This window comes from Sapajus apella, unplaced genomic scaffold (assembly GCF_009761245.1).
Source record: "Sapajus apella isolate SASKATOON/1434 unplaced genomic scaffold, GSC_monkey_1.0 scaffold3, whole genome shotgun sequence".
NCBI classification, from domain to species: Eukaryota; Metazoa; Chordata; class Mammalia; order Primates; family Cebidae; genus Sapajus; species Sapajus apella.
In genome coordinates this window covers 33,352,987-33,368,719 of record NW_022436943.1, presented here as the reverse complement: position 1 = coordinate 33,368,719, position 15,733 = coordinate 33,352,987, and the positions used below count along the sequence as shown (strand labels likewise).

Below are 15,733 nucleotides of genomic sequence, written 5' to 3'. Positions count from 1 at the left end.
TTCTCATAAAGAAGACTATCCTTACAACATATCTCCATTTAGAAAAAGTATTTCTATAGATGAAATCCAGTGAGTTTCAATTTGATGATTTTGTATTAGAATGAATTTTTTTAGGCATCAATACAGCAATCACAATTATTGATGTGTTACAATAACAAATGCTGACATTATTGACATATTGACATTGATACCAGAATAAGCCATAGGTTAAAGTAAATAATTTGTAAACAGATCTGAGTGTGAATTCCAGCATTGTGATATTTCTCTTTAGGACAATTTACTCAAGCTCCCCAAGTCTGTTCTTTCATCGCTTAAGTGAAGATAATAACAGCCTTGTGTGTTATTGAGAAGATTAATATTTGTAGCATGCCTGGCATGTAGAATGTGCTCATAAATTCTGGTAGTATCATTGTTCTTGGTGATTATTACAAGTTAGCATTAGTAACTTTATGCGTGTATTCTATGGTTTAAAAATAGTCTGCTTAAATTGGTGCTTCGTATCAGCGGTCCCCAACCTTTTTGGTACCAGGGACCAGTTTGTGGAAGACAATTTTTCCAAACAGGCCTGTGGGGGATTGGTGGATGGTTTCAGAATAAAACCGTTCTGCTTTAGATCATCAGGTATTAATTTGATTCTCATAAGGAGCATGCAACCTAGATCCCTTGCATGCACATTTCACAGTAGTGTTCACGCTCCTGTGAGAATCTAATTCTGCTGCTGATCTGACAGGAGGTGGAGCCCTGGTAGTAATGCCCCCTTGCCTGCTGCTCACCTCCTGCTGTGAGGCCCAGTTCCTACAAGGTCACTGCCTGGTACTGGTCTGTGGCACAGTGGGGGCACCCCTGCTTTATATCATGTCTTAAACTCGTTACTAACAGTAATGAGGTAGTATATTAGCGTGGTGATTAAGAACATAGACTCTGGGCCCAAATTTCAGCTCCACGACTTACTGCCAGGCTAACCATTAACAAGTTACCTAAATGCCTTGTACATCACTTTCCTCAGCTTTAAAATGAATATGACAGCAGCACATTTCTCTCAGGGATATTATAAGGGGTCAATGAGAGTAAGTATATAAAAAGTATAAAACAGTTGCTGACAGTGCTGGCTGTCAGCTTCTGCTGTTGTTATTATTGTTGCTATTATTAATTTGTTGTTGAGTAAATTTTTTCAATCACTTTTTAGGTGAATCTTGGAAGCAACCAGTACCTTTTTTCTGTTGTAGTGGATCCTAAAGAAATGCCCTGCTTCTGTTTGCGCCACGATGTTGATGCCCTACTCTGGCAACCACACTCCAGCAAACAAGATGATATGTGGGAGCACATTGCAACTTTCAATGCTTTAGGTATAAACAAACTCTTTTGACATTTTCCATGAAATCAGAAGTACAGTCATCATTTTTTTAAAGTTCACTTCTTTTTTTTCTTTTTAATTTGAGCTGTCCTGATTACATTTAGATTGGTTCATGCTATGATTTGTTTGCTTGTACTAGTTGCTGAGTGTTAGCACTGTTGGAACATTTAGACTAATCTGTTTTTATGCTTGTACAGAAGATCAAAACAGAATAGAAATGAAAGTGGTTATCTAACCACTTGAATTATTCTACTAAGTCATTTGCTTTTTCTAATTCTGTAAGCAATATAATACTGAACTCTGAACAAGGAGCTTGATAATTCCCTACATGGAACTTATATTCAGGCTTCTTCAGAATAATCTTCAGAAACATCATAGAATCCCTCTAAGGTGTAATGCACATTAGGAGACATCTTTTGTCAAAATTAAGTACAAAAGGGAGCCACTATAATGAAAACACTTATGGAAAGTGGTGATAAACAGAAATTAAACTTATTTGGTAGGATAAAATGAAAAAAATAGTTTTTAAATTAGGGCTTGAAAATATTTTAAACTGCTTAATTGTAGATGTATGCAATCATTGATTTTATGTCAAAATCCATTAGTATTGTATGACAAATTTTTTATGTGAATTAGCCACAGTTATTGCTTTCTTAAAAGATTATTTTAAACTGGCAGCAAGAAGTGAAATTATGTATTTTGATGGCTATATATGAACAACCCTAATTGTAGAAGAAATTTATTAATTATCCCTTATAGTTAATAATGTAGGCTGCTAAACTGGTTCAGACTCCAGTGTAGTCCGAAAAAAATGGATTTTTATGACCTGACAAAATTTGGTTGACTAACCATAAAATTTTTAGCCTCCCTACTATGATGCTATTTTTTAATTATCTATACTTTAGTCAGAGGAAAGCTCTATCATATCATCTTTAGATGCTCAGATCTTCTATTCATATCCCCAAATCCCCTATTTTAGAGGAATTCTATGCTTAATTCTAAATTAAATCAACATTACATTAGATATATATACTTGAAATGTTATACACTTTATTAATTCTGTCAAGGTTAGCCTGGATAGCTACTTTATTTAAATAGGTATCTAAATCTTCACTTTTCTCCCTCAAACCCTGCTTAATATTTTTAAAAGTAGTATTGATCTGTGTGCTCAGTGGTTCCTTTGCTTATTCATTGTTCGATGAGCTCTCAATTGTAATTAGTGTTATATTTTTATCTTATATAAATGTAAATATCTAACATTTGCTAACCATGTCACAATCTGAAAATCATAATTTATAATAATTTTGGAACATAAATGTTCTCTTAATCCATCAAGATACTTTTTAAACATGTACATGAATTAAGACAAGATTAAGGATTTTTTCAGTTTAGAGACTTGAAATTATTTTTGAGGTTATAGTGGTCAACATTCTACTTCTGGGGGCTGAAAGTACAACAAAATCCATTTATAATGGTGGTATTGGTGTGTAAAAGTATCACTAACATTATAGGGATAATAAGATAATGAATCATGAATACCAGTACATTCAGGGATACATTATTAACAGAAACCTGAAATAACTTTATGATGGTATTCTATACAGATTTTCCCAAAGATCCTCTGATGCCATATCTGTAATTCATAAAACTAAATATTAGATTGGCACTTAAAGATATTTTGGTATATAGCTAGTGTTTTAGATTTTAGAATTTTAGTGTTCCAATATTCATGGAAATTAAATGAAACTATATTATGCTTTTCTGAAGAGAGAAAGCCATATCTATTTTGTTTCTTCTGAGTTAAAGTTGTATTTTTGCACCAGTCAGGAGAGACTGATATGGCTAATCATTAATGATTCAGAATTATATACCTTATGGTATATATTTAACTTGGGCATTTTAATTTATAATAAATATTGCAAAATATTAATATTAAATGTTAAATCATGATTTTTCCCCTTCTGATTAATATATAGTTTTTTGTTTGTTTGTTTATCTCATATTCTTGGCAGGCTACGTCCAAGCATCAAAGAGAGACAAAAAATTTTTTGCCTGTGCTCCAAATTACTCCTATGCAGCCCTTTGTGAGTGCCTTCGTCGAGTATTCATCTATCGTCAGCCTGCTCCCATGTCCACTGTACTTTACAACAGAAAGGAAGGCAGGCAAGTAGGACAGGTTGCTAAGCAGCAAGTAGCAAGCCTAGAAACCAATGATCCTATTTTAGGCTTTCAGGCAACAAATGAGAGATTATTTGTTCTTACTACCAAAAATCTATTTTTAATAAAAGTAAATACAGAGAATTAATTATTCTAACATGTTAGTTTCTTTGTACTGGAAAAGTATTCAGTGGTACCTGGAGGTTCTGGGCAGTTATACTGTAACCTCTTAAGTTTTAGCGTGCTAAATATATCTTGTATGATTTTTTATTTTTTAAATAACATTAGAAATGTATTCAAGAGATTATAATTCTGTAAAACTATGGAATGAAGCTACAGATTTAGAATATTGCCTTCTGTAAAACAATGTAAAGATAATATTAGCAAGTATACTTATTTTTTAAAAACAGGGCTAGAATCTCATCTTTTATATTAAATATGTACAGTTCAGTGTTTAAAAATAAAAATATTTATTGTGTACTCTTTATTCATTGATTAGTTGGTATAGTATGTATCTATAAAATGTACAGGATAATAGTTAAATGTTGAGTATTGTACTACTTATTTAAATGGATTGAATAACTGAGTCTACATAGAGGGGGAAATGCTAGAGGAAAGCAGGTCTAATGCTTCTAAAGTTTACTGAGAGACCTTAATTATTTTTTTTTCAATTAAGTATAGCTTTATGTAACTTTTAGCCATTTGCTATGCCACAGACATAGAGAGAGATAAGACTTCACATTATCCATCACTGCATAACAAACCACACCAAAACTCAGGTTTAAAACAAGGACTTTTATTATTTTTCATAATTCAATGAGTTGGCTGTCTCTGCGGTACAAGGCCTCTCAGCCTCCAGTAGGCTAGACGGGGCTTCTTCCCACAGTAAACATCCTAAGAGAACAAGCCCTAATGTGCCTGAGATTACTGATCCTGTACATCTGTCATATTTACTATTGTTCCATTGGACAAAGCAAATCCCATGGCCAAATCTAGAGTCAGTATGAGGGGACTACATAGGCTGACAGATAGCGGATGGTGTGATTCATTGGGGCCATTGATGGAACAATCTACCACACAAGGACAAATTATAATTATCCTTGTAGCTCTCTTTATTTTTCTAACAATTTAAACAAAACAACCATGTTTGTATATTACACATTTTTGCTGCAAATTTTGGTTTTTCAAACTTTATTTTTTCAGATTTGTTTTAGTTTGTATGTACCTGGAAATTTTTATTACTTCTTATACCATTTCAAGATATGTATCTTATATAAACCTCAAGTTGGATTTCGTATTTTAATAAGGAAGTTAAGACCTTCATTTAAGAGGCAGAAAATTAAGATATGAAATATAAGATAGAAAATATTTGTTTATGACATACCTGTTGCCTGTCTGAGCAAGTATTTGACTCAACTAAATTTTAATGAATGAAGGTTTGAGAGATAGAAGAGGAGGAAAAAAGATGAGGATTACATACATGTTCTAAACCCTTTTTCAGAATTTCCTAGAGAAAAGTATTGGGGTGCCAGGTAAAAACTTAGGACAAGTCTTGCGGACTTGTAATGACAACTGGAGTCCTAATAGTACTCTGCTAGTATTAGGAACCTAGAGAGACTAGGTACCAAACATCATGAGATCATAGACATAGAAAACTCTATAGTAACCAAAAACCAAAACAGCGATATTTCCAGAACTTTTTAGTGCCATTGTAAAACTTTGTGAAACAAAAGACCATTTAGATCGTGAATTATTAAAAATCTTATTATGTGAAAATCTAAATTTTCTCTAAAATTTTCCCCAAAGATAACAAATACCCTCTTAGGGAATGTAAGAAAAATGTCTAATAATAATGTGGTGCTTAATTAACCGTGACTATGTATATACTGCAAATTTTAGTAATCAGTATTCTTTGTGCATGTGATTTTTTGCATGATTAATGTTGAATTGAAAGCTGTTAGGATAATTAGTCCTAAATACTGTTGCATGTTGACCTATGTTAAAAGATGAATAGGTCTAGAGCAGTGATTTCAAGCTATTTTCTTGAAATGCTTTAGGGATTCCATAAACATTTAACTCAGTGTTCTAGGGTGTATATACTTAGAACATTGAGGTATATACTACAAGTGCTAAGAATGTAGTACTTTGTATTTTTGTTGATTTTTATCATGTTATAAATAGGAATTCATAAATATGATAGTAATAAAGTAGTTTATGTGTTTAGCATATTAAGAGTCATTTAACCATACTCACTCTTTTAACACATTTAAGCATCAACTATGTACCTTAGCATGATATTTTCAGTATTAAGGACAATCTATTACTAAGGATAAAAAGACAATATACATTCTAATGATTTTCAGGTAAAATTGTTTTTAGGGGGAAAAAAGAGGAGAGGGTGGCATAGATGGAGTGGTTGTTTTTCTACTAAGGAAGAATGACCAAGGCTGGAACCTTGAAGACTACCCACAAGAGTCAGGCAGAAGAGTTGCCAGTGGGAAGAGTTAGAAAAAAGAATCAGTGTCAATAAAAAAAAAGGAAAGAAAAAAGAGTTAGTGTCAAGAAATTAGAAATGGTTAACAATGTTAAAAAAAAAAAAAAAAACCGCTCTTAAATAAAGAACATTAATCACATTTCTACATAAAAGGGAAATGACTGTACAAACAGGTTAAACCATCATTACACACGAATTTCTAACATGTTATTAATTATAGAAAAGAACAAATGGTAAATTTATGTATAGCAAGTCATAAGAAAGCAAAATTTATAGTCATCACTGATCATTACTGGAAGAATATTCTTAGTAGTAAGTGTGTCTTACTGAACAAGTAATTATAGTTGAGCTGATAAAGAAAAAAAGGTCTAATGATGGAGATATTGAAGTAATAAAGCGAAGAGAAGTAAGGCCTTCTAAAATTAATAAGAATAGATGCACAAAAACAGTCAAGGTAGAAGGTAGCCAACCGGATATCAAGATATATCATGAAGCAGTGAAAAGAGGTGGCATCATTGCATTAGTAAACAAAATAGACACATATTTAATTGTCCTGTACTCATAAGAAGAAAATATCTGTATTCTCAAGGTTGAGAAAGCTTCTTAAGATCCAGAAGGCAAAAATATAAGAGAAAGGATTGATGAATTTGATCATCACAAAATGTAAAATTTCTTTATGACTTACTTTTGGTAAAAGGTAAAGCAACAGACTGAGAGAAGATATGTGACTCATGCATAATGCATTAATATTAAAATCTAGAATGTAAAAAGAATAAAAAAGCAAACAAATTATACAGAAGGAAAGAAGACAAATGATATGAACAGTTCATTCACAAAAAAGGAAATAAAGATGATCAGTAAAGCTACAGTAACCAAGACAATGTGGTATTGGCACCAATTCTGACAAATAGATCCATATCGGAATAAAGAGTCCAGATAGAGACTCAGACACATATATGGTCAGTTCATTTTAGTCAGTTATTTCAATGAAGAGGGAATTCAAAATGCAGTTTCAACCTCCTGGGCTCAATCTATCCTGTCACCTGAGTAGCTAGGACTACAGGCACATGCCACCACTCCTGGCTAATTTTTTTACTTTTTGTAGAGACAGGGTTTTGTGATGTTGCCCAGGCTGGTGTTGGATTCCTGGGCTCAAGTGATCTGTCTTGTCTCGGCTTTCCAAAGTGCTGGGATTATAGGCGTGCACCACCACGCCCAGCTCCTGATCACTACTTTTTGAGTAGCAGCCTTATGCTCCTGTATAACTTTGCTAGTGCAGAGGAGGATCAAAATATAAACACAAATATTCAAGGAACTTTGTTTTCTAAAATGAACATAATATAGGGAGTCAAACTTCCCCCAATACCTATTTTGTAAAATGGGGACAATGCTACATTCCTGGTAGTTTTTATGAGGGTTTTATGTTATATAGAGTGCCCAATTTTTAGTACCTAGTAGCTCACTCAAAAGAGTTTATAATGTTTTAAAGAATATAAAGCCACAGACATTTCAAAATTCTATTTTTCTTTTTCTCGAGATAGAGTCTCATTCTGTCACCAGGCACCAGGCTGGAGTGCAGTTGTGCAATCTCAGCTCACTGCAACCTCCGCCTCCTGGGTTCAATCAATTCTCCTGCCTCAGCCTCCAGAGTAGCTGGGACTACAGGCGTGCACCACCACACCTAGCTAATTTTTGTATTTTTTTTAAAAATAAAGATGGGGTTTCACCATGTTGCCCAGGATGGTCGTAATCTCTTGATCTCATGATCCTGGGATTACAGGCATGAGCTGCTGCACCCAGCCTCAAAATTCTATTTCTTAAAAATAATAACAATTACAGCTAATACATATATAGTAGCTACAGTATACTAGCCACTGTTGTAGCACTTTACTTATTAACTGTTTTTTCATACCAACCCTATTTTACAGAAGAGGAAACTGGGACAAAGAGAAGTTAAGTGATCAGTCTGAATTACACAGTCAGTAAATGACAGAACCTGGATTTGAACCAAGGCAGTGTAGACTTTACTGAGCTCTCAGCCACTTTTGAAACCTACTTTGCACACACAGGTAGTAAATTGTTTACATACTTTTTGATAATTGTGGTGATGACATAAATCATATGTGCCCTAAGTCTCTAGAATTTTAAGCAGATGGAGTTTGGGGCACAAATGTATTTCTGAATTATTGCTTTCCTTTTGCTACTTGGTTAACTTTTTCTGCAATTGTCAGTATTCAGTATCTTCAGAGACAGAGGTTTTAGGAAAGTAAGTAATAAAAACAGGTTTTAGGAAAGTAAGTGGGAAAACTTGGTATATGATTTTAGAAGCTCATTATTTTCACCTGTGCTTTGTGGGGTGAGTCAGGATAATCTCTACTGTGATTTTTATAGCACTGTTTTTGAATTCCTTCCAAATGAATGCTTTTGAATGGTTTCCCTGTGACCGAAAGACTGACTCACCCCAGCTGTGTGATAATTCCTAATTAGGCCTAAAAGGGTTATTATAACTTGGTACAAAGAGAAGGAAAACTGCCATTCAACTGTTCATGAGCAATATTCCATTAGGCAATGCTTCTTTCAGTTTTTTTACTCTCTTCTCTCCAAATCTTAGTGTCTGGTTTTTTTTTTTAACCTCCCTTGATGTGTTTTTCTTAAGGTATCATTTTGACTTTTGTTGAATCCTGGGCTAAAAGTACTTGTTTACTCACCCAGAGGTCTTGTTTTACAAAGATAGCAGTGGGCTAAGCTCTCTGATCTACCTGGTGTCATCATGACTCAGTAACAAAGAAGAAAAGTTTGTTGACCTATATGCCGACTCTGCCTACTGTGGAGACAGCTGTGAAAGCATATTTTTTTATATGAGTGAACTTCTCTAGTAGGGATTTAATCAGTATTTTCCATTGTATTTCTGATATGACTTTGGAATCATGATTCATAAGAATTGACTCATTGTAGAATTAAAGAAAGGAGTAGTACAAGCCATCTGTCCCCTACCAAATGTGCTCAGTTTGGTGTTAACAATTATTGATCCTAGGTCTGACAGCAATTTAAAGGCAAGTGATGCAAGCTTTTCACACTTAATGTGGAATTAGAAACTTTAGTAGTCCATGACCAAAAAACACCAAATAGCATGGATTAGGTCAGAAATGTTATTTAATAAATTAGAGAATTCATACACATTTAAGTTTACTTAAAGAGAAGCTTTTGGCACTTGTCTTATCAATTTTCTTCAAGAATTGTATTTTAAAAACCACGTTAAAAAAATAAGCACTATTATATTTTGATGCCATTATTGTTTTCACCTAAATGAGGTAATGTGCCAAAAGATAGCATTGTCTAAATTGTACTCCCTTTCTGGTTTTCTGCCTTCTAGACTCCAGAATGTTAATCTCAGTAGCAATGCTAGAGAGATTCTTTAACTTGGTATATTTATTGATATCTTAGTTTCTGAATGTAACAAATTACTAAAATAACAATATACCACAAACTTGGTGACTTTAAACAATACTAACTTATTATCTTAGATACTAGAGGTCAGAAGTCCAAAATGGGCCTCACTGGGCTAAAATCAAGGTGTTGGCAGGACAGCATGCCTTTGGGGGGCTCTTGAAAAGGATTTGTTTCCTTGCCTTTTGCAGTTTTAAGAAGCTGCTTCTATGGCTCACAGCCCTCTTCCTTCTTCAAAGTTAGCAATTGCTGGTCAGATTTTTCTCATGCTGCATCATTATTCTGAATGATTCTTCTGCCTCCCTCTTCCACTTTTCAGGACCATTTTGATTACACTGGCTTTGGGCCCACACAGATAATCCAGGGTAATCTATCTTAAAGTTATCAGATTAGTTACCTTAATTCTATCTCCAGCCTTAACATGTGTGGTAGTTCAGTCAGGGTGGTGGCAAAAATATTAAGGGAAAAGTATTAGAGAAAATTATAGAATATAGTCACAAATTTTCTTGGAAGGCCAAGAAGTTTGCATAGTTTCAGTAGAAGTTTTGGCTGAAGGCAGGCTTACCCCTTTACCTTTAGTTAAGAAAAGCAAATAGCTAAGGAATGTGGGGGAGTTTATCTGAATAACTTGTTTACTCATGTGGTCCTAAAACTAACCTTTAATCTTTCACCGACCAGGTGGCTTTCTCAGGGGAATGGGGGGAGGCCAACCAGATTTATCACCCTCAAATGGTATTTGCTTAAGGCCTCGGAACCTGGCCTTTAATCTTTACCTTCTAGTGGAGTTGACTCAAAGCCTTTGTCATTGAATGTGTGCTAAATAAAGGCTGGCAAGGCCCGGGAGTTGGGGCCAGTGACCATTAACTCCTTCAGATAGATGGCCTGGACACCCCAGCCTGCTTGTTCACTGAATATTGTATCTGAGAGAATTTATTCATGCATCATGGGGTCGGGGTCTGCCTGTAGGACCCTGACAGTGATGCCCCATCTGAGGAAACTCATCAGTGGTGCCCTCTCTGAGGTTTTGCTGTGATGAATCACAGTGGAAGGTCCAAAATGAAGGAAAACGCCGCTGTGTAGTCAGTAAGTCATTGAAACCCAGTTAGGATATCCAAGTTCAGAGGGATTGTTCAGGCTAAGGTTTCATCATGGGACAACAGTTATCAGCTCAACAAAAACAGTATATAAAAGCATTGAAACAGCTGCTTAAAGCTAGTGGATCCTCAGTTTTCCAGGCTCAATTAAGGGACCTAATGCAAACTGTTGTTTCCCAAAGCCCAATATTCCCAGCAGAAAGTACACTGGACATAAAGCTCTAGGAACAAGTGAGAAGAAATCTTAAACAGCATCATGCAGAAGGGCAACGGGTCCCAGAATTGTTATCACCAGACAAAAATAACAAAGAGGAAACAGAGGTTTTGCCTAAGCCCAGTCCTCCAAGAGATAGGCACGTGGCATTAGAAGGTGAGCTCTTAGCCTGCCCGGTAGTGCAAGATTGACAAGGCAATCAAGTATATAAAAAGATAAGGAAAAGCACTAGAGGCCAAAGCCATGAGGCTAAGTGAGCATTGGGCGGAAGGACAGGCTCGACAGCAAGAAAGTTCACAAACCTGGAGCTTGGAACTTGGCCTCCGTAGCAGCAGCAGCCACAGTGACCCAGGTCCAGCGCGTGGAAGCTAGCCTGCTAGGGTGGGGCAGGCGTATGTGCCAGCCCGGCAGTGGGAGGAAGGAGGGCACAAGCAAAAAGCAACACAAGCAAAAAGCAGGTGCTTAGGCAAGCACAATGATGCCGCCCCCCCCCCCCCCAGGACCTATGCCACTGCTCTCTTGCTCCATAGGTGGGTCACAGCAAAATTTCATGTTCCATGTATAGAAGCAATATACCAGATGATAATTCTCTGCTAAGATTTAAGTAAAATTTAAGAATTTGAAAGACTTCTTTCTGATAACAGGACCCCTTCAGCAGGGGCTCTCCTCCCCCATGGCGATTCCTCAAGATTGGCCTATAATTGTCATTGACTTAAAAGACTTTATACAATGCCACTTGCAGAACAGGACAGAGAAAAATTTGTGTTTACGTTGCCAGCTATCAATAATGAAAGACCAGCTTGCTGATTCCATTGGAAAGTGCTACCTCAAGGAATGGTGAACCGTCCTACTATGTGTCAGTGTTATGTAGATCAGGCTTACTCCCCAGTAGAAAGGAATTTCCCAAATGTTTCTTTGTCATGTAATATAACATATTTACAGGTTCTGAAGATAAGGATGTGAACATCTTGTTGGAGGCATTATGCTGCCTATTACTGCTGTCTGATAGCCTGCTATCTAGAATATATGGATTCCTAAATTAGTGTTATAGATTGAAGCTTTCAAATATATCTTAATTTCATTGTTTTTATTATACAAGTATGTGTATCTTAAACGCAATCTCTACCTTTAATTCTGTTTGAAATAATGTATTTAAAAAAGATAGAAATATTTGCTACAATTATGACAAAAAGTCAGATATGAAATGATCATACAAATGAATAGTATAAACCTCTGAAGACACCCTCAAAATAAATAGATAGCAAATTAAGCATCTTTCAGAACAATTTCTAGAAGACAGAATTTGGAAGTCAGTTGATGAAATAAAGAAACAAAATAGCTATAATACACTAGGAGAGTACCACTGAAGAGATAGGAGCCAGTTTACCAAAATGGAACCCCAGGGAAACCTGGGCTCAGATTCAATCAAGTGGGAAAGCAAATGAGGCTGAAATCAGAAGGATTAATTAAATACTTGTTTATGGGCCAACTGTACACATATATGGGTGCCCATTTTTTCCCTCTACCTTACGGATCACAAGAAGATGGCATTTCTCCAAAGCATAACTTGTGTTGCTTTTATTATTATTACTATTTTAAAAAAAGATTATCTGGAGACAACTAAGGCTTCCAAAGATTTTGATGCTTCCAAGAAAAATATTTCTCATTCTAGATTTTGGGCAGATGTGTAGCTTCACAATAGGTTCTCTGTCAGCTTAACTGGAGAAAATTACCAATGTCTGTACCCTGAATTTCCTCAATGGAGTTCCCAAATTTTTTATGCTGGAGAGACATGTGGTCAGAAAAAAGACCAAGACATCCAATACCAGAGAAAATTAACAGTGGCAGCTTTCCTATTTATTTTAAACAAAAATGAATAATTGTGGTAGTGAAGGTAGTGGTGAGGATTAGCCAAACAATTATAGAAAAGAATTTCCCAGAATTGAATAAGAGTCTTCAGGCTAAAAAGACCCACCTATAGTTCAGCATATATAAGTACAGAAAGATGGTATTAGTACATTTGACATTACTGTGAAGGAATATTGGAAACTGGGTCATGTATAAAGAAAAGAGGTTTATTTGGCTCACAGTTCTGCAGGGTATACAAGTGTGGCATCAGCATCTGCTCATCTTCTGGTGAAGAAGCTTTTACTCATGGCAGAAGATGAAGGAGGAGCAGGCTTGTCACATGGCAAGAGAGGGAGCAAGAGAAAGGAGGAGGTTCTGGCCTTCCTTAAACAACCAGCTTTGGAGTGAATTACCAGAGCAAGAACTCACACATTACCATGGGGATGGCACCAAGACATTCATAAGAGATCTACCCCCATGGCCCAAACACCTCCCACTAAGCCAACCTCCAACATTGGAGGTCACATTTCAACATGAGATTTGAAGGGGACACAAATCCAAACTATGTCAAAGACCACGCCTAGATAGTGTCATAAACGTTCACAATATCAAGAGTAAATACTTATTTTAAAAACTTCAAAGATAAAAAATAATTTACAAGGAATTAAGAGTCATATTGACAACAGATTTTTTCAAATGTATTGGAGTGTAGAAAACAATGGCATAGTAAATTCAAAATTCTGTCTTAAAGTTATTTCCAATCTAGAAATTGTGTCCAATAAATTATTAACTTGATAATGTAAAGGCAGAATAAATATATTATCCTACGTGTAAATTTTCAGAAAGGTGAATATCTTCATTATAAGGATATACCCCAACAAAGTGAGAAAATGAACCAAGAGAGGGACACACATGAGATGCTAAAAACAGTAAGCCCAAACAAAAAGTAAAAAGGTCTCATGAGGACTGTTGTGTAGTGGATTAAAGAGCAACCAATCCAGTTAGGAACACAAGTACTGAGGGCTCTAAGAGGGAGAGCTTTAGGATAAAGGAAGACTTCATAGAATAAAATGAGTGTTTGAGCTTCGGAAAAACTCGGTATGCTGAATAAAATTAATGCAAAATAACAAATTGCAGCCAGCATCCCTGAGAAAAATTATTGAAGAAAGGCATGGTTCAATACTACACGAGGTGGCACCTAGCATAAAGTTCAGCATGTCAACTTTAGTTTTCTCTTCCAGTGGAATTTATTAGGTTAAGCTATTTTACTTACAGAGGAAGAAATTGAATCCCAGTAAACTACTTGGGGTTTTAATGAAAACAATACTGATATAATCATAAATATGAAAGAGAAAAAGGGATGGGGGGTGAGGGTAAATGAGGTGATGTTAAAAGGCCATGTGGTATGTGACATGGCTGTATTGCAGGACTCCACCAAATCTTTAGTATGGTCTGCTAAACTCCTATGTACTTGGATGAGTGGATTTTATGGAGGCTATCCACAGACAAGGTTGTCCAGTTGTTTGGTCTCTTCATAGTATAATACAGGCAATATGCAAAGAGGCTGGGTCCCAATCACTAGAGTGGCAAGGATAACACAAACTTCCCAAGAGTTAGCTAATGTCTTTGGCAGAAGAGTGGAAAGTGAGGAGGAGTACAGCTTTGATTTCTACAGCAATGGATTTGGAAAAGGAGGGTTTAAGGACATTTCCCCTATATTTGAATCACCAGCATTATACCTGCGTGACAAACTATATTAAATGAGGACTTGGGTTATAAGTGACAGAAGCACTTGTTAAAAGGATCAGAGCTGCATGACCACTGTTCTATCTTGGACCTCAAAGTTTCAACCAGAGCTTAAACACCATTGTCATGCACTTCATCTTGATCCTGTCTGCTTTTTAGTGTATCACCTTTATTCTCTCCTGTTGCTCACTGGATTTGTCCATCTGCTGGTAATGTGACTACCAATAGTTTAAAGTGCTACATTGTAACGGCTTCATAATCTGTTTAAATCTGAAAAATCCCAGTGACAGCCCTCAAATGGATTTGCCATCTTTTTTGTGCCCATCTCTGCAGTCATTGTGCCTAAGGATCAAGGCTCTCCAATGGCTCAGCTGTGGAGTGGGGTTTAGGCCTGTTACCAGATTACAGGAGACCAAACAAAGCCCATGGGAGAATTCTCAGCCTAGCTTGTCTCCACAACACAAGCAAGCAGTACAAACTCCAAAGCTAACATAAATACAAAGAGTACCCAAAAAAGTCATAAATCAGGAATTTAAAAAACTCTCACTTGGCTCCAGGAAAAATAACCAAAACCATGGACTGAGGTTTTATTAACCTATCAGGTTATGGAGATCAGAATATATGAATACCTATTCTACAAGCACCAAAGAAGAAAAGTGTTGTTACCTAAACTTTTAAACCCACACATGTTAGTCATAGATTAACAGCTCTCTAACAGTAAATCCAATACACTTCCCTAGTCAATCCGGCATTCCCGAGGCACCCTTTATCTCTGCAGGGCAACTCACTTTCCTTCCTGTCCCCTTACCAACCACCTCTTATTCTTCATAAAAACCATTTCTTCTGTGCCTTTCTACTTGTCTTCGGGCTCTGCTTTTCATTGGCAGAAGCTTATCAAACTCATTTCTGCTAATGTGTTACATCTCCCAGGTAACGGAGCTCATTGTTGACTACCAAGGATAAATCTCCTTTGTATCCAGACTCCGTCCCCCTGAGTCCAATTACTTTCCTCTGAAATACCAGTGTATTTTTCATTAAAATGCTTGCAAATCCTTCTGGTTATTAGGTTTATGGTAGCCCCGTTAAGCAGAACAATAATGATTTATGTATGAAGTTAGACCAGAATCTGTTTTGTTTAATAAAAAGGTTCACAGCCTACAGCCAGATACTGAGCTCTTGCAACCTTGTATCTCTCTGTCACATTGACCGTCTTTCTATTTTGTTTCCCAGGAGAATGCTACTACTGCTTGTAGTTGCTCTTCTAAAGCTAGAAATCAGAAAGCCCCGCTGTGATGGTCAAGCCTCTGATGAGGAAGCAGCAGGAGCTTTGGATCAGGATAGACCTTGGTAAAACTTCTAGATCTGCCCCTTGTGGACTT

The 15,733-nt window shown here is 36.2% G+C and overlaps 1 protein-coding gene across 2 annotated transcripts in view; it reads left to right on the top strand.

The window, feature by feature from the left end:
- Positions 1-6,605, top strand: part of NUDCD1 (NudC domain containing 1) — a 71,854-nt gene extending 65,249 nt beyond the window's left edge. Inside the window, exons 9-10 of one of the 2 annotated variants that reach the window (XM_032251962.1) lie at positions 1,187-1,346; positions 3,367-6,605. In XM_032251962.1, coding sequence (XP_032107853.1) covers positions 1,187-1,346; positions 3,367-3,659 — 453 coding nt within the window. In that variant the 3' untranslated portion in view covers positions 3,660-6,605. The remainder of the gene's footprint in view (positions 1-1,186; positions 1,347-3,366) is intronic. The other variant, XM_032251971.1, reaches the window with a different exon arrangement.
- The last annotated feature ends 9,128 nt before the right edge of the window (positions 6,606-15,733 follow it).